At 46.5% G+C, this 23,801-nt stretch overlaps 1 protein-coding gene across 1 annotated transcript in view; it reads left to right on the top strand.

The window, feature by feature from the left end:
* Positions 1 to 20,408, top strand: part of LOC147659415 (E3 ubiquitin-protein ligase TRIM39-like) — a 105,353-nt gene extending 84,945 nt beyond the window's left edge. Inside the window, exon 6 of the mRNA XM_086951758.1 lies at positions 19,846 to 20,408. Coding sequence (XP_086807884.1) covers positions 19,846 to 20,357 — 512 coding nt within the window. The 3' untranslated portion in view covers positions 20,358 to 20,408. The remainder of the gene's footprint in view (positions 1 to 19,845) is intronic.
* The last annotated feature ends 3,393 nt before the right edge of the window (positions 20,409 to 23,801 follow it).

Genomic DNA, 23,801 nt, shown 5'->3' with positions numbered 1-23,801 from the left:
CTTCCCAGCTTTCCGGGACAAGCAGACATTTGTCAGAAAACTAACATTTTCTACACAGCTTTGGCATTTTATTGGGACATAGCCTATTTTTGCTATTTTTTTGTCCTTTCAACCTCCAGTTAGTGGTAGCAATGGGTGTGAAAGCAATAATTGATCCGCAAAAGCTTTACATTTCTGGAAAGTAGACACAGTTCTAAATTCAGCAAGGGGTAATTTGTGTAGATCCTTCAAAGTTTATTTTTAAATGGAAACTAACTGTTGAAAATAAAAAATATTGATACTGAGTTTTAAAAAAAAACAGCCATTTTTGCCAAGTTTTCACCTGTAACATCTTCTAGGTATGACAGATTTTTAAAATCAATATAACGTTACTTCCGCTGAATCCTTCTGGTTGCAGTGATATATAGGACTTGTAGGTTCACTAAGAACCAGAGGAACCCAGAGCCAAAAACTTGGCTTTGTCTTGCAATGGTTTTTCATTGTGTACCGGGTATGTAGCAATAAATTTGGTAAAATATAAATAGTGAAAAACTAGTTACCAAGCAAACCTATATATTTCGGAAATGAGAATAAATTATAGAGTGGAGAGCTAGTGGTTAATTGCACATCTCCAAAATTGTGTATACCCATACAAGCATCTGAATTAGTGGTCATCCTTCAAAATGATTTCTTTTTTACAAATGGTCTTATATTTGGAAGGCAGAAATGCCAAGAAAGTCAATTGGTAATAACACTGGTTCTACCATTCTGTGTTTCCCCAAGTCTCCCGATAAAAATGATGCCTCACTTGTGTGGGTAGGCCTAGTGCCCGCGACAGGTATCGGCTAAAAAACGCAATATGACACATTGCAAAAAATGGGTCTGTTTTAAATGGAAAAATATAGTGTGCCTAGTTGTGCATTTTGGACTCTAGCTCTGCGGACACCTAAGGAAACCTAGCAAACCTATACATTTCTGAAGACTAGACCTCAAGGGGATCCACGAGGGGGTGACATGTGTGACTCTCACCAGTTTCGGTTCCCAGAATCCCTTGTAAACTTCAAACTTTGTCCCCCAAACTTTTTTCTCAAATTTCTGTGATGGAAAGTTCTGGATTCTGCGTGTACCCTCAAACTTCCACCCGCCCAGCATTCCCCTGAGTTTCCCAATAAAAATGGTACCTCACTTATATGGGTAGGCCTAGTGCCTGCAACGGGAAACGGCCCAAAACGCAATGTGGACACATCACATTTTTACATTTAAAACTGACCCTTTTTTCCAATGTGCCGTGTTGTGGATTTTGGACCCTAGCTCTGCAGGCATCTAAGGAATCCTAGCAAACCTATGCATGTTTGAAAACTAGACATCCATGGGAATCCAGAAATGGGTAACTTGTGTGGCTCTTACCAGGTTCTCCTACCCAGAATCCCTTGCAAACCTCAAACTTTGTACAAAAAAACACATTTTCCTCACATTTTTTCGATGAAAAGTTCTGGAATCTGCAGGAGGCCACACACCTCTACCCACCCAGCATTCTCCAGTCTCCCGATAAAAATTGTGGCTCACATATGAGGGTAGGCCTAGTACTCGCTTCTGGAAGTGGCTCAAAACAAAACGTGGACACATCACATTTTTCCATTTAAAACAGACCCTTGTTATACAATGTGTCTAGTTGTGGATTGTGGACCCAGCTGTGCCGGCACCTAAGAGAACCTAGCAAACCTATACATGTTTGAAAACTAGACATCCAGGGAAATCCAGAATGGGGAGACTTGTGTAGCTCTCATCAGGTTCTCTTACCCAGAATCCCTTGCAAACCTCAAACTTTTGTAAATAAAAATGTACTAAAATTTCTGTGATGGAAAGTTCTCGATTCTGCGTGGATCCTCAAACTTCAACCCACCCAGAATTCCCCAAAGTGCCCCAATAAAAATGGTACCACACTTGTATGGCTAGGCCTAGTGCCTGTGACAGGCAACAGCCCAAAACGTACTGTGGAGACTTCAAAATTATCGATTACAAAAAGACCTTGTTTTGCGAGTGAGTCACCTGTGTTTTTGATCCCGGGTTCGGCAGCCATCTAGCTAGAGAAACCTACCAATCTGAGATATTTCTGAAAACTAGATACCCAGGGGAGTCCAGGGAGGTGTGACTTGTGTGGATCCTCCAAAGTTTTCCTACCCATAATCCCCTGCATACCTCAAATTTAGCTGAAACAATCATTCTCCTTACATATCTGTGTGGGATCACTGTGCTGGTACAAATGTCCTACCACACACCGTATCTCGAGAAAAATGATACCCGACTTGTGTGGGTGTCCAATGAAGGATTGCCTAAAGTGTATTTAAAAACAAATATAGTACCTACAGCTCGCTTTGCTATCCCCCTCAATCACAATCTTTTTGCTGTTCCCAGTCGCTGGCCTTTAGGCTTTCTACCTTCCTGGGTGGGGGGGAGGGGGCAGATCGGGGGCTATTGCTCTGATATTCCCCCAAGGGGGCATAAAGTCTGTGGCTATTTTTTGGAGGGGAGTGGGGGCATTGTCATGCCCATTCTAGTCACCCTCCACCCCTAAACTCTGAAAGAAAATATTCCATGGTGCCTAGTGGTCTTTCTGCCCCAACAGGTGTGGGGTGGGCGATCAGGGATTATTGCCCCCATCTGCCTCCTGGGGGTGCTGAAAGTTTGGCATTTTTGGGGGGATGGGGGCATTGGCATACCCATTTTGGGCAGCCCCCACCCCTGAACTTTGAAAAAAACCTCCCTGTGGCCTATTGGGCTTTTTGCCCCCCGGGAGTGGGGGGGGGGGGGGAGGAGATAAAGCGCTATTGCCCCATCTACCTCCTGGGGGGGGGGGCAGAAAGACTGTGGCAATTTTCTTTGGGGTGGGGGCATTGACAGGTTCATACTGGCCAGCCCCCACCCCATGTATTAGAAACAAAACGAATCCCTTGTGCCCGGTGGGCTTTATGCCCCCACCCCAAAGATTATTATTATAATAATAATAATTATTGCAGCTTAGAGTGCACGGCTACCTCCAATGGAAGTGTGCTGGGGCTAACAGCGGGTGCAGAGTGGTAGTAGCTGGTAGGAATAGCTCTAAGGTAGGCCAAAAGGCGAGGTCATTTCTAAACAAAGGTTCTGATTTGGCTTTCCGTAAGTGCTCCGCCATGGAGTTCCAAAGAGGCGGTTTTAAGGGAGAACGATCGGCTGCCAAGCCTGGCTTTTGCGAAGCGGGGAATGACTTGGAGTTCCTGGTGATTCTACCTCGGAGCCCTAGTACGGTGGTATTTATGAAGTCTCTGCTTCAAGCATTGAGGGCCAGTGTCTCTAGCTTGCATGTAGGCGAGGGACAAAGCCTTAAACTCTATTCTCCTTTTAACAGGCAGCCAATATAGGCTACGCAGATGGGGAGAAATGTTGGGGCAGAGTGGCACATTTCTGATGAGCCTACCTGCCACATTCTGAATAACCCGTAGTTTTCTGATCAAATAGGCTGGGGCTCCCAAATACAGACTGTTGACATTGTCTAGCTGAGAGGCGATCAATGCGTGGAGCACCGTTTTCCTACAGTCCATTGGTAGGTGAAGGAGGAATCTCGTATAAACAATGGGATTCTATCAATGTGAAGAGGTGATAACTTTTATGTTTTTATTTTAGTGGGGTCCGGTGAGGTACTCGGCTCTCTCTTAGGAATAGAAAGATGAGAGCACAGTGTGCTTGTTAAAATACCCCTCACACACTAAAAAGTCCTTTAGTGTCATGCTTCATCATAGGGGTCTTCCCGTCCCTATAACGGGGCGGGGCGTGCTGCGACCAAACTAACTACGTGGGAGCACTTAAGTTGTGACAAAGGCTATGTGTAGGTGTAGGGGTGTCAGTGAAAGTGTAGGGACCTAACAAGTGAGTGCAAGAAAAGACACAAAAAAGTTAAAAATTCCCTGGCTTAGTAGAAAAATATATTTTATTCACTTCTCTAGCTGGGAACGTTAAAAAGGGGATTGTGAGGTAGAGCAATAGCTTGCTACCTAGTCGACATGTTTCGTAAGCAGTCCCCTACTGCTTACTCATCAGGACCATATATTGATCCCTACTACTAATCGCTCAGTTCTACAGAGGTATGCCTACTGTCCTACAAACCATGCAGCAAAAATAGGCTGACTGTTTGGGCTTCAGGGCATGAGCTGGCCCGAGTGAAGCATGGTAATTTGCAATGAATACCAAAAATATTGACCTATTGCGGTCTCTGTAAAGGAAAAAGAGAGAGGGAGAAACCAACATAAATGCGTGATTTGCACATCAATTTGACTGGTGACACAAATTATTCATGTGGTGTGCTTTGGAACCCTCGTGGTGATGGGGTTCACATATGTCTCATGAACCCCATCACCACGAGGGTTCCATAGCATATATCTGGTGATAATCAACCAGTTATGAGAGGTGTTCTGATTTTGCCTATTTTATTACAAAAGGCAAAACAATCGCCTTTTATGAATAAGGCGCTTTCTTACCATTGTGTTACATGACCACATGAATAATTTGTGTCACAAGTCAAATTGATGTGCAAATCACGCATTTATGTTGGTTTCTCCCTCTCTTTTTCTCCTTTTCCTTTACAGAGACCGCAATAGGTCAATATTTTTGGTATTCATTGCAAATTACCATGCTTCACTCGGGCCAGCTCATGCCCTGAAGCCCAAACAGTCAGCCTATTTTTGCTGCATTGTTTGTAGGACAGTAGGCATACCTCTGTAGAACTGAGCGATTAGTAGTAGGGATCAATATATGGTCCTGATGAGTAAGCAGTAGGGGACTGCTTACGAAACATGTCAACTAGGTAGCAAGCTATTGCTCTACCTCACAATTCCCTTTTTTTAACGTTCCCAGCTAGAGAAGTGAATAAAATATATTTTTCTACTAAGCCAGGGAATTTTTTAACTTTTTTTGTATCTTTTCTTGCACGCACTTGTTAAGTCCCTACACTTTCACTGACACCCCTACACCTACACATAGCCTCTGTCACAACTTAAGTGCTCCTGCGTAATTCGTTTGGTCGCAGCACGCCCGCCCCGTTATAGGGACGGGAAGACCCCTATGATGAAGCATGACACTAAAGGACTTTTTAGTGTGTGAGGGGTATTTTAACAAGCACACTGTGCTCTCATCTTTCTATTCCTAAGAGAGAGCAGAGTACCTCACCGGACCCCACTAAAATAAAAACATCATAAAAATTATCACCTCTTCACATTGATAGAATCCCATTGTTTATACAATTCTGCTAGGAGGGTGATTCTATCAGTACCTATACGCTTCCTCTCTTGTTTTGGAAGGAGGAATCTCCACAGGGATTTCAGTTTTCAGAAACATGACAAGGAAACTTGCCCGAGAGGGTAGAGTCAAATCTGAGGGAGATAGGCCTAAAGTTTTTAAGTTCTGCCGGGTCTGCGCCTTCTTTCTTGAGGATTGGCTGGCTGGACCACTGCTGTTTTCCAGATGGAAGGGTAGATACCTGACGATCAGGGGCTATTACCCCCATCTTCTTCCTGGGGGGAGAGATGTTTAAATTTTTGGGGGAGGGAAGTGTGGGGCATTGGCCTGCCCATTCTGGGCAGAACCTACCCCTGACCTAAAACAAATGACTCTTGGTGGCCAGAGGCCCTCGGAAAAGCACCCATCCCGACGGACCACGCACGGAACTTGGGCGTCATCCTGGATTCCTCACTTTCGATGAACAGACAAGTCAACGCCGTCTCTTCATCTTGCTTCAACATTCTTCGCACGCTCAAAAAAACATTTCACTGGATCCCCACAGAAACTAGAAAAACAGTCACCCACGCTCTGGTCACGAGCCGACTGGACTACGGAAACACCCTCTACGCCGGTACCACCGCAAAACTCCAGAAAAAACTCCAACGCATCCAGAACGCTTCAGCCAGGCTCATATTAGACATCCCGCGTAAAGAACACATCTCTGGTCACCTGAAAAACCTCCACTGGCTCCCCGTCAATAAGAGGATTACTTTCCGGCTCCTTACCCACGCACACAAAGCACTCTACGAAACCGGACCTGAATGCCTCAACACACGACTGTCCTTCTACACCCCCCCTCGCCAGCTACGATCCTCCAACCAAGCCCTTGCCACTGTACCTCGAATCAACAAGGCCACCATGGGAGGTAGATCCTTCTCCTACCTGGCAGCTAAAAACTGGAACTCACTTCCCACTCACCTCCGCCTTACTCAGAACCACCTAGCATTCAGAAAGCAACTTAAAACGTGGATATTTGACAAGTAATTCCCCATCCTTCTTCAAGCGCCTTGAGACCCTCTGGGTATGTAGCGCGCTATATAAATTTATTGACTTGACTTGACTTGTGTCTAGGGTGGTTCCTACCCCCTCCCCTCCGGAGGGGCAGATTGGAGTCTTCTGCCCCCCAGGTGGGGCAGAAAGACTAGTTATGGCAATTTTTATGGTGGGGGCAGAGACCCTTGCTTAAGGGGCCGCTCCCACCTCCCTGGTGCCTAGTGGGTGGATCCCTGATTGCAGATCGCCCTCCTGGGGCGATCCCCAAACAGGGATCCACTAGGGAAGGGTACTACTGGAAAGGGGAGATTCTCACCTTTCCAATGATACCTCACCCATGTGATTCTGTGCAGTTTCATTTTTCAATGTAATGACGTCTGTCTGCAATGTGCGTAATCGTCATTATATTGAAAGAAAAATAAGAAACCTCAGCAGGTTGGGAAAGCTCTTCCCCCCCACCTTCCGTGGCAAACATTTAAAATAGGAAATCACTCTGCTGTCTGGAGCAGAGGGATTTTGTGTGTCTGTGCACATGACGTAATAGTTCCGTCATGAATACGGGTGCTTATGACGGACCCATTCTGTCATCAGCACCGAAGGGGCTCTACTGTTGAAATTACAAAAATATGAGCTGGGGAAATCACTAATACTGTGCAGTCTACTTCTGTGCATTATGCTGTCCAGTGTGGTACTGTTTAGGGCAGTGTAGTTGTGAGAGACCAGTATTAATATATGGTATGGTTGTGCGACATCACCATGTGATGATAACAGACTCATATCCGGTTCATTCAGGTAAGTATGTAAAAGCGTAGCTCAGCCCTGGGTATCTAGGAACAGAGGAGTCTGGCTTTATCAAAGGAACAAGTCTTAAGCATTAAGTCCCAAAACACTAACGACAACAACCTAATTTTATTAATTGTTAGATTTTTTTATTATGTTTTTATCTTTAAAGAGACACTCAAAGATAAAAATCCACTGGAGGGTTCCAGAGATTTATTTTTAAAGAGACAATAAATCTTTGCTTTTAATTCGATGTAATAACTGATTGCGATCTACTATGTTAAAGGATCAGGATTAGCCAAGCAAGTTGAAAACTGCTATGTGGTCTATCTTGGGAGTGCCAGCTCAAGCAGGGAGTCAGTCACTGGGAACAGTCCCCGCAAGATTTAAGCAGTCCCCAGGCTAGTTCCTCAATTCTGTTGGCAAACCGCAATTTAACTCAATGGAGTGGTCCCCATGCTAGGGATAGAAGATGCTTAAGATGCTCAAGAGTGGTGAGGATGCTGAGTCAGTCACTGTGAACAGTTACCACAAAGGAAAGTTGCCACATGATTTAAGCAGTTTCCAGTCTAGTTCCTTAGTCCTAAAGGCAAACCGCCATTGAAGTCAATGGAGTGGTCCTGATGCAAGGGATACAGATTGCTGAAGATGCTCAAGGGATCTGAGGATGCTGAGTCGGTGACTGAGGGTCTTCCCGTGGCCACCCTTTGGTTCTCGAACTTGGGAGACGACTTTGGCCTCAGGGGTCCACATCCCTTGGAATCTGGGTGCATTCCAGCACAAGATCAGTTCCAACTTTTCTACTGGTTTCTAGTTACAGTAAAACCATTGGTTTCCTTTAATTGGTGATTATGTCTTAGCTGGGTGACTTGAGTTCACTCTGGTCACTCTCCCAGGTCCGAGTAGACTCTGGTGCAACTTTTGAGCATCAGGACTCTTTCTCCCAGGCCGCACTTCGGCATCCAGCGGTGACAAAACTTGATGACGCTAGGCTCTGAGGTGCAATTTCTCAGCTTTTCTGGTCTTTTGGCTGTAACAAGGAGCCAGTGAACTGACTCTTGATTCACCTTCTCTTGTCTGGCACATGTGGGCAATCTTTTCTACAGATGAGGACCACCGGCACTGTCCTCTGCTAGTCAACAGGTGCATCCCCTGCAGTCCAGTTTTGAGCAGACTCTCTGTGCTAGGACCAGAGACCAGCGGGGCAGTCCTGCGCATCGCTTTGCACTGCCTCTGCAATTCAACAGGTGCAGCTACTGCAGTCCAGTCTTGAGCAGCCTCTGTTTGCTGGGTCCAGGGAACAGCAGGGCAGACTTTCTTCATCTAATCTCCAGGACAGACCTGGTCAGGTCTGTGTGCCACTTCCATGCCTGTTACAGAACCCAGGAGAATGCGGCCACTAACTAGCCAAAAGGCTACCAGGTCCACTCACTTCTGATGACAAATTCCTGAGAAGTGTGGCATTGGTCTATCCCAGCATGCACTGTTACCCACATGGCACAACCCTTTCCTCGGTCTGTGGAGCTCCCTATCCCAACCCAGAGGTTTAGCATCCTGCGGGCTACACTTAACTTACAGTCCCTAGGTACCCCGGTACCATATACGGTCGACTTATTAGTAAGTTAACTTATGCCAATTGTGCGTAAACCATTAAAAGTATACTTTTTATGGGGTAGAACACTGCACTGAGGCCTGGTTGGCATGCCGCAGCGCACTCTCGGAGTAAAAAAAACAGCAGCATCAGTCCAAAAGGTTAGGGGGTGATGATGCGAAAAGAGGCATTTCCTTCCAGTAATGTCCTCAGACCTGTCTAGTACAGTGTGCTGTTTAGTGCAGTTTACGGTCTTGTTCCATGTGCTCTCTATTGCACTGTACCATCTAGTACACTGTGGCACATAGTACATTGTTCTTTATAGTGCAGTATTCCGTCCAGGTCAGTGACCATCTAGTCCCTGTGACATCTAGTACAGGGTGCTTCCTAGTGAAGTGTGTGTCTTACAGTGTGCCCTATATTACAGTTTGTCAGGTACTAACGTGTTTTCTAGTGTAGTGTCGCCTATAGTAAAGTGTGTGAAAAGTGGGAGGTTAAGTGCACTTTGCTGTCTAAAATAGTGTGAGCTATAAGAGTTGTGCAGTGTTATTTCTAGCATACTAATGTTTTGTGCTATCTGATGCAAGGTACCGTCTAGTGCAGTGTACCCAGTGTATCATTATGTACAGTGTCATGTTTAGTCCACTGTGCTTTCTAGTACTGTACACAGTTTAGTGTTGAGTTTAGTCTAGTACCAGGCACCATATACTCTCTAGTACACTTTGTTGTCTAGAACAGTCTTCTCTCTAGTACAGTGTTCCATAGACTGCTGTGCATCAAATAAACGCTATTACTGATTCGGTAAACCGAATGCACCAAATAAATCAGTAAATATTTGTGATTCCTTAAAAATCGCTAAGATATTTACAGATTACTTATTTACCGAATTTGTATTTGCAAATTCGCAATTACAGAATCGGTAATTGCGAAAGCGTCAACCGTCTCATGGAGATGACGACACAAGCAGGAAGTGATTCTCAGATTCCACACACCTGTGCACAGGGAGAGACTGAGGAGGAGGAAGACTGTTGGTGCTCAGCCTGGAAAACACTTTTTCCTGCAGAAGTTGAGACAAACCAACACCATGGACACAGGAGAAAAACAGCAAAAAGGAGAAGGCAGGAAGAGGAAGATTACATTCAGTGAGAGGGAACTGGAAATACCATCTGAGGAAGTTGTTTAAAAACATGACCAGCTGTTTGGGAAACTATCCCTGCATGTCGCAGAGTCAGTGAAGAGGAAGATCTGGCTTGGGATACAAGCCAGGCTCAATTCTGTGGGGGTAACACCACGTGACATCAACAACCTACAGAAGAGATGGTATGACCTTTGCAGCCGGGCAAAAGAGTGGCTCAAAGGCTGGTCTCTGCAAGTCAAACAGAAGGGGTAACATCCACTCAGCTTGCAAACACCCCACTGGATTACCTGGTGGAATCCACTCTGCAGAAGGAGGCAGTTGTCGGGATCTCGCGGATTGACACCTCAGGACATGCAGGGACCTCCCAGGGTAAGAGCACAACCAAACATATTTCCATAGAAATGTAACCCAAACTGCCACAAATGCATACCCTGCGTAGTGTATCAGACATGAGCCCAGTCCACCTATTACTTGCAACCCCCTAATGCATTGTGGGAGTTGCATGCATACAAATGTAATGGCAAAGCATGGAGGGAGCAGCACAGCTCAACTGCATCAGAGTACAGCAAGGCAGTGACAACAGTAGACTTTCTACATCACAGAAGTCAATTTATTAGACCTTTGTTAGCTCAATGTCACAAACATGTGCAAAAAAAAATATATTTAATTTTTCAAAAAAAGGATCTTGCACTATTTCCCTCAGATGCATCACAAGAGTGGCGTGGCAGACTTCCACGTTTCTGAGGGACATATGGAACAGCCAGATGAAGAACAAGAGAGGCCAGCATCATTGCCCCTACCTGTTCCCACTCCTCGCAGGAGAAGAGTCCAACCACTGCCCGATTTGGATAGTGAGGAGGACACCCGAACAGGAGCGCACCCACAGGACACTGCCCATACACCCCCCCCCCCCCCCCCCCCCCCCCCACCACCAACAGAGGGAACAATACCGCAACATCACTGTCCATTCCGCAGGCGAAGACCAAGTGCATTTCTGAGGTCTGCTGAGGACGATGGTGAATCTGCCTGCAGTGTGCTGGGGTCCAAGATGCTGAAGGTCCACCGCCTGCAACAAAAGAACATGCCTATTCTGCAGGAGCAAGTAGGAAAAATGGTCACACACATGGGTGGTATACGTGACTGCATGAAGGAGCAGACCACTGCAGTCGTTGAGGGGCTCAGGGCGCACAGTGAGCAACTTGACCGTGTAACAGCCATTGAACAGATGTGCATGGTCATCCAGGCTGAGCAGGTCTCTAATGCCAGGAGGCAACACTATTCTATGGGGCGCATACGCGGATACACCAGGGCCATCAACAGGCAGAGTACTAAAACAGCTCAGCGTTGCAGGCGTGCAGTCGGCATGCAGGTTGAGATGACTCACTGCTGTGGGGATGTGGCCAGGGGCTTCATCCAAGTCACCACTGCTGTGGAAGGGCTACAGACAGCAGCAGCCAGTGGGAACCTCCTGCATAGAGGTGGGGACAGTGAGGAGGCCTCCAGCCTTAGCAGCCTACTGGAGCTTGTGGCACATAACAGGAGGCGCAGTAGCAGGAGTCAGGCAGGCACAGAAGGCACCATGTCAGATGTAGCTGGGACTACTACAAGGGCCACAGGAGGGCGTTACAGGAAGAGTTAGACATTTGGACATTCAAACAATATGGTGAGGTTACCAGATATGAGTTACTTATTCACACTGTAGTTGTAGTCCCAAGGCAATGGAAAGTAATTGTCTGTACATGGTATGTGTGCATTGACACAACCACACAACTGACACATTAAACCTTTCAGCAAATACTGTGTTGTCATGAGCTTATTCACCTTAGAAGTAATGCTGGTGATTTCTGCTCTTCTTTGTCTGCCCTCTGCTGCATTTGGTCCGCCTGCTGCATGGGGTGGTTGTGTCTGCTGTATGCCCTGTTCCGGCTCGCTGTCAGTCCATCAATGGTATGCCTCTATTAGTGGCTATGTTGTGCAACATAGCACACGTTGCCACAATCTTACAGCATTTCTCCGGACTATACTGTAATGCCCCACCGGTCTTGTGTAGGATGCTGAATCATGATTTTAGTACCCAAAATGTCCTTTTTATCACATGGCGTGTCGCTCCCTTTGTGTGGCAGGATTCAGGTATGGGGTGAGTATAAAAGACCTCACAGGGTATGCGCTATCACCTACAGGATCTGAGCGATCAACAAACATTAGTCACTGCTATGTGTCACCATGGCGAACTGTTTTGAAATGCAGGATTACATAGATTTATCCAGAAGATATCCTTCTCCAAAATCCCCCACAAGTAGACGTCCTTGTATACCACTGTGCCGGAAGATGTAGGCGTCATGTGCACTGCCAGGGTAACTTGCCACTATGTCAGTGATTAGTGTTTTGGAGTTGCATGTTACCTGTATGTTGAGTGAATGGTAAGATTTACGGTTGCAGTAGATGTACCCATATGTCCCCCTGCAGTGAATGAGTATATGTGTCCTATTGATACAACCAATAACATGTGGGAACTGTGCAACCTAATAACATTCTAATTTGGTTTGCATCAATTCTTGTGGTGTCGTGGGGAACCTGATGTGGTGGTGTATCCTCTGCTACATGGCATGAAGGAAACTGTTAAAAAAGCGCAATGTGGCCTCCAGCTGTTGCAATTACTCCCTGGAAGGTACATGAAGCTAGTAGATGCAGGGCACACAGGACCTGCACATGGGTGGGTATGGCATGTGTCCTGCGGGTCTGCCGCTGCAGTATAGGGTCTAACTCAGCAATTAGATCTAAGATAGCTGCAGCATTCAGCTTATATTTATCATAGCTCATCTCCTCCGTCTGCCCTAGCAATGTGACGCGCACTCTAAAGATTCTCTCCTGGATGAACCTCCTCGCCACGAAGTAGAGCGCTGCCATAGTGGGTCATAGTGATGCATTCTGGGACTGTTTGAGTTGTTTGCTGATGATTTCCACCTGTTTTTGCTTAGTTGTCATTTTTACCACCTGATTTGATTTTTTTTTTCTAGTTTAAGAAATGCAAATAGCTATTTGTGGCTGGTTGTGTATTTGCAACAACTTGATTCATCCCATTTTGCGATTTCTTAATTGCACTTCCTAAAATACAGAATCTGTATTACCAATTCTGTAGTTTATGAAGCGCTAAAATTGCGAAAAATACTATTTTGTGCGAATTTGCTTCATGCATCAGAACTAGCTATTTTGCGATCGGAAACAGCATTTTTTACTGATTCACAATATTTCCGGTCGCAAATTAGCTTGCTGCATATGGGCCCAAATCAGGTGGTAAAAATTACATATAAGCAAAAACAGACAAATCCTCGGCAAACAACTTAAACAGTCCCAGAATGCATTACAATGACCCATAATGGCAGCGCTCTACAGCACAGAGAAGGAGGATCCAGGAGAGAATCTTTAGAGTGCGCGTCACATTGCTAGAGCAGACTGAGGAGATGATCTATGATAAATATAAGCTGAATGCTGCAGCTATCTTAGATCTAATTGCGGAGTTAGACCCTATACTGCAGCGGCAGACCCGCAGGACACCTGCCATACTCACCCATGTGCAGGTCCTGTGTGCCCTGCATCTCCTAGCTTCATGGACCTTCCAGGGAGTATTGCAGCAGCTGGAGGGGTCTCCCAAAGGGCCATATCACGCTTTAACAGTTCCTAAATGCTATGTTGCAGAGGATACACCACCACATCAGGTTCCCCTCGACACAACAGGAATTGATGCAAACCAAACCAGAAACCGGTCAAGCATCCTAAAATCGGTTTCTGGCTATCAGCCATCTTCAGCCAGGATAGCTTGACTCCAGTGGTGTGGAGAGCACGGTACTCACGTTTGAACATACCCGTCCCACTCTGGGTGGCAAATGCAAAAAAAGTTGATGGACAGAATGCAGAACAAGGTCATACATTCACCCTAGTACAGAGATCTGCGCCTAAATCAATCGTTTTTTTGCACTCCACACCACCCCAGTGCAGACATGGCCATATACAACTCAGCCTTGACCCTGTGCCTCATGGGAACAGTCCAGCCTGAACTGCCAAGCCATATCTTCCCTGGACCGGAATCAAGCATCCTAAGACCGGTTTCTGGCTATCAGCCGTCTTCAGCCAGGATAGCTTGACTTCAGTGGTGTGGAGAGCATGGGACTCATGTCTGAGCATACCCGTCCCACTCGGGGTGACAAATACAAAAACAGTTGATGGACCGAATGCAGAACAATGTCATACATTCACCACAGTATAGAGATCTGGGCCTAAATCCATTGTTTTTTTGCACTCCACACCACCCCAGTTCAGACATGGCCATATGCAAATCAACCTTGACCCTGTGTCTCATGGGAACAGTCCAGCCTGAACTGCCACTGGACTGGTTGTAACGCTCCTGTGCGTTGCGATCCCGAAGGCCTTGCCAAGTTGCACGCGCCTCGCGGTCTGACGCATATGGCGCTGCCGGATTTACATGAGGGTATGGGTCGTAGCACTCCTGTGCGACGTACCTCGTTGACGGGACACAAAGGCTTGCGAAATTGGTACGTGCCTCTCGGTCACAGCACGGGGCGATCACAGGGGGACTGTGGACACAAGGCTGGTGCGAGTCGTAGGCTCTGACGACTCGTAGGATGATCACAAACAAAATGGGCCTCATTCAAGCGCCTCGTGGACTCTCTAGTCCGAGGCGCACGACACGTACACAGTACCTTTGGTCTTTGGGAGTTCGAGGCGGACGGTGCGGAGATCAGACGTCCCATGTTGCGGTGCCTCCCCAGTGCGATGCGAGCTACGGCTCGAGGGCTGGTTAGTCACGGTGCGCTCGGGTTAGCGATGAGTTGTGGGGGCCGGCTCTCGATGAAGCATACACATCGACCCTGGAGGGGGAGCGGCTGACAGCGGTGGTACGATCCACAGGTACGAGACCTACACAGCTGCAGTAGGCGACACAGCTGTTCACTCAACAGCAGCGGGGCGCTTCAGCAGCACGTCGATCAGGGGGAAAGTGAACGCAGGGCGGAGCCTGTCTTCACTTTGCGAGCTACTGCTCGGGGTCTGAAGATCGCAGTGCTTGGACTGGACGGGTCCCTCCTTACGTTGCGAGCTACGGCTCGTTTTTGGCCACAGTCGCGGTGTTCGTGCCAGGGGGGCTGGTCCTTATGGTGCGAGTTGCGGCGCAGCCTGGCAGGAGTCGCGTTGCTCGGCGGGACAGGGTGGCACAGGTTGTCAGAGTGCATGATGAAGATTCACAGCACACTTTGCTTTCCTTGATCAGCGCTGCAGGGACAAGCAGCACAGCTAGCAGCTCTTCCTTCAGGGGGGTAGCGCCCAATGTTCCTGGGGCGCAGTTCAGTGGGCAGGTTCACACGCAAGCCCTTAGAGATTGTTCACAAAAATGCACAAGTTGAAATAGTCTTTCTCAGTCTGTCTTCTCTCCTTCTTGCAGCAAGGCACCCACCACAGGCCAGTCTCTCAGGCTAGAGACAGTAGTCCTTCATCCAGATTTCCCAGGTCCTTCTCTTCGGGCAGAGTTTCTTCCTGGCGTAAACAGGATCTAGTTTCTTAGGAGCAGGGCTCCTACATTTATACTGAAAAGCCTTTGTTCTTGCAGGCCAAGGGGCCTGAGCCTGGTTCAGCCCAGTTTTGGAGCATTTTGTTTTGATGACTGGCTTCTTTCAGTGAGCAGGGCAGAGACATCAGACAGACCATGCTGGCTCCACCTCCGCAGGAGGTGGAGCCAGCATTGTGGTGGCAGAGCACAGCCCTATTCAGAGTCAAGGGGCACTCCTCCCACCCATCCTGGTGTAATCTCTCTATTTACCACCTGGCAGCCCAGTCTCCTGGAATCCCCCAGCCCCGTCACTCACAGAAACCAGACAGCAATCACACATCCTAGCAGAGGCGGGCTGAAATGGTCAGGCAATCAAATGCTAACTTTCTAAAAGTAGCATTTGCAAACACAGGGTATTAAAACAAACTTTACTTAAAGAAGTATTTTATTATTCTGAGTTCAGGCATACTAAACTTGACGTTCTACCATGTTCCCTGAGCCTGCTGGGATTACAGAGTGTAATAATTCCAGCAGCCCATTCCAGCCTATGAGACCAGGTAGCCTTACAATAGTGAAAAAGGAAAATGCCTGTAATTCACTATTAGGACAGGCCACACACATCCGGGCTTGCCTACCTTATGCTTACAATGCACCCTGCCCTTGGGCCTACCTTGGGGGTGACTCACATGAAGTAAAGGGAAGGTTTAGGGGCTGGCAAGTGGGTGCACTTGCCCAGTCAGCATGACAGTACCAGACTGCGCGCAGGTTCTGCAATGGCAGACCCTAGACACATTTGACTAGGCCGCTTCTCTGGGTGGCACAACCAGTGCTGCACGCCCACCAGCAGCATTTGTATTTACAAGACCTGGCACTCCTGTGCACTTTACTGGGGACTGACAGTAAACCAAATAAGCCAAGCATGGACACCAATCAATGTTTACACTTTTCATATGGAGCACTTGCACTGTGGCACTGATTATCAGTGGCACCGTGCCCTGAGCAGCTAACACCAGCAAAACACATGAGGCACATCAGCAAAAAGTGGAAGGAAGACTCACGCCAAGGTGCCAAGTCTAACAGCTTCCTAAAATACAGAATCTGTATTACCGATTCTGTATTTTATGAAGCGCTAAAATTGTGAAAAATGTTTTGTGCGAATTTGCTTCATGCATCAGAACTAGCTATTTTGCGATGGGAAACAGCATTTTTTACCCATTCGCAATGTTTCTGGTTGCAAATTAGCTTGCATGTGGGCCACAGTGTACTGTCTAGTACAGTCTTCTGGCTAGTGAGCTGTGCTGTCTGGTTTACTGTACCATCCATTACAGTGGGGCTATTACGTATAGTTTGCTGCCTAGTGCTGTATGCAGTTCAATACAGTCTGCTGTACTGTACAATGTATCGGCTAGAACAGTGTTTCGCCTAGTACAGTATTATGGCTAGTGCAGTGTGAGGACTAATGCACTGTGGATTCTAGAGCATATAGACTGCAATCTAGTACTGTGTGCTCCCTACCTACTACACTATACCATAAAGTACTGTAGGGTCACTGGTGTCGTACACTGTCAAGTGCAGTGCACTGTGTCTAGCGAAGGAATTGTGTCTTTTGCAAAGTGTACTTCCAGGTACAGGGTGCTCTCGTGCATAGTGCTATTTAGGGCAGCATGTAATTTAGTAGTGAGCTGGCTATTAGAATGTACTTACTAGTTCAATGTACCTTCTAGTTGCTTTCTGTTACACTGCACCATCTAGTGCAGTGTGCTCCCTAAGGTTGTGTGACCGCTAGTACTGTGCACTATCTAGTGCAGTATTGTGTCGATTACAATATTTGGTTTAGTACAATGTACCAAATAGGTGATGTGTTGTCTAGTGCAAAGTGATGTCTTGTAAAGCACTGACTAATGCAGTGTGCTTAATTATATTGTCTGCCCTCAATTACAGTTCTCTCTGGTGCAGTTTGCCATGCAGTATGGTGCAGAGTCTAGTGCAATGTGTTTTGTAATATCACTCTACTGTGTACGACAGGTTAATGTCTAAAGTGTTCTGTTGAGTTTGTGGTGATACTGAGTACAGCGTTGGCACTAGTGCAGTGTTCTCTTGCGATGTGTACTGCTTGGTGTATTACGCAGCATAGTGCACTGTGCTTTTTAGTGCAGTCTGCTGTCTAATACAGTGTGCCATGTCATATAGTGCGCTTTTTAAAGAAGCGCGTGCCCGGTTCTTTAAATGTAAAAATTAAACTGTAGTTACGTACTATCCTTGAGTGCCTGTCTGCTCTCCCATTATAAATAATGCAATCATCTCAGAAGTATCCATGATCATCCTCATCACATTACAAAAGTGCTGGTGCTATTCTTTGACTTTATAGAAGTGCTAGTGCTCGTCCTTTCACAGGAAACAAGTGCTAGTGCTCGTCCTTTCACAGGAAACAAGTGCTAGTGCTCGTCCTTTCACATTAAAGTAGTGCTGGTGCTCTTCCTTTCACATTAAAGTAGTGCTGGTGCTCTTCCTTTCACATTAAAGTAGTGCTGGTGCTCTTCCTTTCACATTAAAGTAGTGCTGGTGCTCTTCCTTTCACATTATAGAAATGCTGGTGCTCTTCCCTCCATACTAAAAAATGCCTGGTGCTCTTCTGTTCACAGGAATCAAGTGCTTGTGCTCTTCCTTTCACATTAAAGTAGTGCTAGTGCTCTTCCTTTCACATTAAAGTAGTGCTGGTGTTCTTCCTTTCACATTAAAGTAGTGCAGGTACACAGTGCATGACAGTAACAGCCCGTTTAAACCTCTGGTTCATTTGAATACAGTTTGTGTGTTCTAGTATAGTGCGCTATCTAGTGCTGTTTAGTATTTAGTACAGGGTTCTTTCAAGTGTAGTGTATACAGTACTATCTAACGGATTGTGCTAGCTCCGTTTGGCCTAATACGGTAGGTGGTTTGTGCAGTGCACTGTCTCGAGCAATGTGCAGTCTGTTACTATGTTGTGTCTGGTGTAATATGCTGTATAGTGTGTGTTGTAGTAAAGTGGAATTAGTATTGCAGTATGCTTTACAGCTTAGGATCCTCTCTAGTGTATTGTGCTAAAGTAATGTGCTACCTACGGTTGTGTGCTCTATAGTGCAGTGTGCTGTCTAGGCTAGTATAGAGCTTTCTAGTACAGTGTACATCCCCGGACAGTAAACGGTCTAATCCACTGTGAAAGTTAGGACAGTGCACTGCTTAGTACGGTCTACCATTCCTCTAGCTAGTACAGTGTGTTGTATAATAGAATGGACATCTTAGGGTAGGGAATGCACACCTATTTTCGATTAATCATTCTTCGGCTAGCTTTTGAGGAAGGGGATCTCTCTGAACCCCTGACGAAGGGCCCCAGCGGCCCGAAATGCATTGGGTCTCAATAAATGCTGCAATATGGCGAACAAAAGCGTCAGTACTTGTTTTTGAATAGTGGTCCGGATGGATAATCTGCTTGATTCTGTGCACGTAGAAACTTAACAGATGAACAAGATGAGATGGAATAAGTGAATGATTACACAGAATAAAATTGGAACACATCGTCAAACGTGAAAGCAATAAGAATGCAGCTAGCTGTGCCTTTGGGTTGGGACGAAAATGTTGCCCCATAATATTCATTGTCTAATAGAATGGACCATATAGTGCAATGTAGTACAGTGTTTTGTCTACAGCTGTGTGCTGCCCAAATATGTGGAATAATGTAGAATATGTCATGTATGGTGTAGTATACTTCGTGTTGGTAGTGTGGTGTAGGGCATCATGCGTCATGTCTGTTGCTGTGATGTAGGGTATCATGAGTCCTGTCTGGTAGTGTGGTGTAGTGTAGTGTGCATCGTGTGGTTATGTGGAGTAGTGTAGCATGCTTCATATGTGGTATTGTGGTGTAGTATATGTTGTTATATGTTGTATGTGGTAGTGTGTTGTAATGTAGTATGTCCCATTTATGATAGTGGTGTAGTGTACTTTGGTCCATGTATTGTGTAATGCAGTAAAGTATGCGTTGTGTGGTAATGTGGAGTAGTGTAGCATGCTCCATGTATGGCACTCAGCTATAGTGTATCATGTGTTGTAACATGGTATAGTGTCATGTGCGGTAGTTTGGGGAAGTGTTGCATGCTTTGTGTGGTAGTGTAGTGTGGTGTTGAGTAGTGTCAGGTATGCTAGTGCTGTGTAGTATTAATCATCTGTGATAATGTGCTGTAGCATGCTTCATATGTGATAGTGTGGTTATAATGTAGTATACCACATGGTACATGGTAGTGTGTAGTAGAATGTCCGGTCTATGTAGTGCAGTGTGCTCTTTGGTGTAGTGTGCTCTAAATGAATGCACACATTTGTGTAGGGAGCAGTCTTGTGATGTGCACTCTTTAGCACAGTGTGCTCCTTCCAGGTGTGGTTTAGATTAATCCTATAAAAACAATGTAGTAATTACAGCCTGTATTTGTGTCATTAATTCTCTAATTATGAATCTCTTCTTTGCAGTGATGGTGACTCTGGATCCTGACACAGCTCATCCTCGGCTCCGCCTGTCTGAGGGAGGGAGACGTGTGAGAGGCAAAGGCACAACACAGACCCTGTCGAACACCCCCAAGAGATTCACCTTCTGGTGCTGTGCGCTGGGGAGCAAGGGGTTCACCTCCGGCGGACATTACTGGGAGGTGCAGCTGCTGCACGAGGGGGAAGCATGGATTTTGGGGGTCGCAGCGGAGTCTGTGAAGAGAAAGGAATACTTCACATGGTCACCTGAGGAGGGAGTCTGGGCTGTGCAGTGGTGGAAGGGTCACCACAAGGCTCTCACCTCCCCTCCGACCTCTCTGTCCCCGCGTGAGAAGCCCCAGAAGCTGGGGGTGTATCTGGACTATGAGGGGGGACGGCTGTCCCTGTACAATGCTGACTCCTGGGAGCTTCTCTACATATTCCCGCAGGCCCTCTTCACAGAGCGGCTCTTCCCATACTTCCACCTCTGGGGAAGGGCTGAGGTGAGGCTGGTGTGAGATGTAGTGTTCAAGATACCCTCCTATCAACACCCAACACTCCGCAGCAGAGCAGAGGCAGACGTAGGGGCTGCAGCCCCCGCCATTCATCATACCCACCCACAGTCTTCAGACGTGAGGCTGTTTCTGGCCATAAGCGTGGGTAAGGTTGGTGTAGGTGGTACAGTTGGCAATCTTCTGCTGGTTCAAAAAAGAGCAAATTCTCCAAAAGCCCTTTTGTGATCTTTAAAATATGAACATATCGCTGATGTCTTTCCATGTAAAAGGCTGCAACCCTTCTCAGCGTTGCTGACCCTCTAACTTCACCCCCTCCTGAAATGAGGCAAAATAAGCAATAAACTGAGATGGCGGGAGCTTCCAAGGCAGACAAGAGCTCCAAGTCTGATTATAAGATCTAGACCGAAGACGACAAGCAGATGAGATGTTGGACACAGGTCAGAGCTGCAAGGCATAAATCACTGTCGCGCTTCATTCCAGGTTTCTGATAAGTAAATGATGGTTTAGCCTGAGGCATCCTCGTGAAATGCCCAGGTGTATTTGATGTGGACAATAGGGTTTTCTACAAAACCTATTCAGGACCAGATGTGCGTTGAGGGATGTGACCTTGTGCAATCTTTGCCCCTCTCTTCCGACACACAGGAGGGCTCTGGACAGAGCTCATTCAGATATAGATGAGCATGGAGAGGTATGATCTTGTATGCCCTCTTTACTGCCACAGGCCTCCACCTTCACTACAGTGGAGGGAGACTGGTAGACATCTTTTCTATTAGCACCACACCCTTTTACTTCTTATAGCAAGAGGGCAAATTGTTGGGATCTGTGCACCATCATCACAGGAGTCAGTGATCGAATGTCGTAGTGTGGAGTGAGGCTTGTGCAAAAGCGTGCACGATCACAAGAGCCAACGATTGAATGTCAAACTGCAGTGCAGAGTGAGGCTTGTGAAGAGGGGCTCAGCCTCCTCCTCCTCATCATAACCAGAATACTGTGATTAAAGTGATGCTGCCATGCACAGGGAAGCTGAAGAGAAGTTTACATTCCCTTGTTACTCCCGATCTTCTCCTTTCTTTACTGCCATCGTTTTCCCATCACATCCCTTCTCTCTCTCTCCCATTTCTTTCTCCTACCACTTTCTTCTCTCCCTCCTGTCGCTACCATTGAACTGCCCTGTCCTGTGACTGCCTTTATCTATCATGTGATGACTTTCCTTTCTCTTCCCCTCTTTGCTCCGTGTTGACACATTTCCCATCCTTTCTTCATCATCCATCACTGGTGCGGTACCTCTGGTCATCGCTCATTCTCTCTATCTATCCTTGTGTCTCATTCTCTTCCTCTCGCTGCCATCATCTTTCCTCCACTCCATTGCTCCTGTCCTCTATTCCAGCAGGGGGCTCTGGGTACCAGACTGAGGGCCTTATCCTCCCACCTCCCTGTTTTCTGCCTTTGCCTCAAAGCCAGTTAAGTCTTTGCCTCAGACACTGGTGAAGGTTCACTATTGTGGACATAGTCACCTGCTCTGTTTTCCTTTCCCCTTTCCTCCGTCTTCACAGGATACTGGATAGTTGGTCTGAGCACCAAGATGATGTTTACACTTCTGTCTACAGGGTGATGTTTACACTTCTATCTACAGAGTATCTTGTGCACACTTCTCTAAGGAAGTAGAGTATGTAACTGAAAGATGTGTTCATTTGAGATTCTAATGGCACATGTATTTTTTCATTTTATTTCTGTCACCTTTTTGATTCTCTTCTAATCTGGTTATGGTCACAGTTTTGACATTTCATGTGTATTTATTTATCATTGTATCTCACTAAGTAGGTACTGTTAAGAGGCCTTGATGATGCAACTTTGTCATCAAAGACGTATTGGCCAGTTTACTGTGTTGACTAAGAATAAACATTTCTTCTAAAAAAAATCCTTATGGAATTCTATGCGTTATTTGTTAGACATCAAATCCTGTTCTTCTTGCCTCTCTGACATCACCTCGTATTGATGGTTCCTCTCACACACCCCCACCACAACCCCCTCTTCCTCCCTGATGCCCCCATCATCCATCTGAATTCGTTTTGGGTTCCCTGGAGCCCTGGATAGTTATGGAGCGAGGTCGAGGGCAGGACTTGTCCTGTTGATTCATTCCTTCCGTCAGCAGGGCACGACCAGCCTAGCTCTGCCCTGGCCCGGCCTCCACCAGGCTCATTGGGGTGAAGTGCAGGATGTGAGGACTGCTGGGGTGCTGGAATTCTTGAGTGTCTTGTCTCCAGCTTTGAACTGGTCAGCTACTTATGCAACAACACCCTTCCAACTACACGCTTACATTGTGTAGCTTGCTGTCCATAAAGGCAAATGCATCAGTGCCCCACATAGAGGGAGTGAGCACTACTGTCTAAATGCTGCGGTAGTACAACTCAAGTGATACACCAGGTGTTTGCCGGGTCTTCATCCATGGCTCAGCTCTGCTGAGGGCAAGTGTGGGCCTGGGTCTCAGGCTCTCTTCTTACCTTTCTGTCGCTTTTACCCCGATGTCTCAGTAGTGTCCCCTGGACTCTGGCTCCCATCAGACCTGGCACTGATCACTGACCTCATGCTCAGAGGTGCAAAATATAGCATGCTACCTTCTCTCTGCGTACTCACTGCCCACTCCATGTAACTGGTATCTCGTCAACCATATTACAAGTGCCATATAGTATGAGCTTCCGTGCTGCTACAAATGATCCTTCAAGCTCTGGAATGTATTCATCATGCACCATTCTTCCAAAACATAACACTCCGACGAGCCAGCTCAGGAATGATAATAGCACTATCCAAATACCAGTCCATGATGGCCTCGCGTATACTCCCATGTGGTGTTTGAATTTTGCCAATTTATATCGCTGTGTAATTTCTGGCATAGTCTATGCTGATTAATCGTCTAATTTATCAGTTGATATTTCATTCGCAGGAACCCACTCCCATTCTGATAATTCTGAATCTTTTGCATCACCAGTCACAATAGATTTTCATTATCTATATGTTCTGATTTTAAAGGTGGTGCCGATAACATTGTTATTTAATCATGTGTCCCCTCATTGTTTATCGCTTGTTGATCGCTCTTTGGACCTGGTCACCAGTCTTCTTTTGGGGTTTCCGACAGGGACACATTTTGTGACCTCGTCAACAGTTGCAGCGGCTGTTGTACAGGATGGTCACATGATCCAGCTTTATGATAGTGCTCCAGCGCGGCTCCAGAAATCATTTCTAAATCAATACTCACCATTTACCGAAACCTTTAAACACAAAAAACCTGCACCAGTGGGGCCCATAACACTGTGCATTTACCCCGTTCACTTACACTATTCACTTACACTAGGCTTCAAGGCTCTGGTGAATCATACTGGAGAAACGCTGTAGCATTTTGGTGGAGCGTCTAAACCGATTTAACTATACATTATTCACACCTGCAGAATT

This window comes from Lissotriton vulgaris, unplaced genomic scaffold (genome assembly GCF_964263255.1).
Source record: "Lissotriton vulgaris unplaced genomic scaffold, aLisVul1.2 SCAFFOLD_3766, whole genome shotgun sequence".
In the NCBI taxonomy this organism is placed as follows: Eukaryota; Metazoa; Chordata; class Amphibia; order Caudata; family Salamandridae; genus Lissotriton; species Lissotriton vulgaris.
Note: the sequence above shows the minus strand (reverse complement) of the source record. Positions and strands in the feature narration are given on the sequence as shown.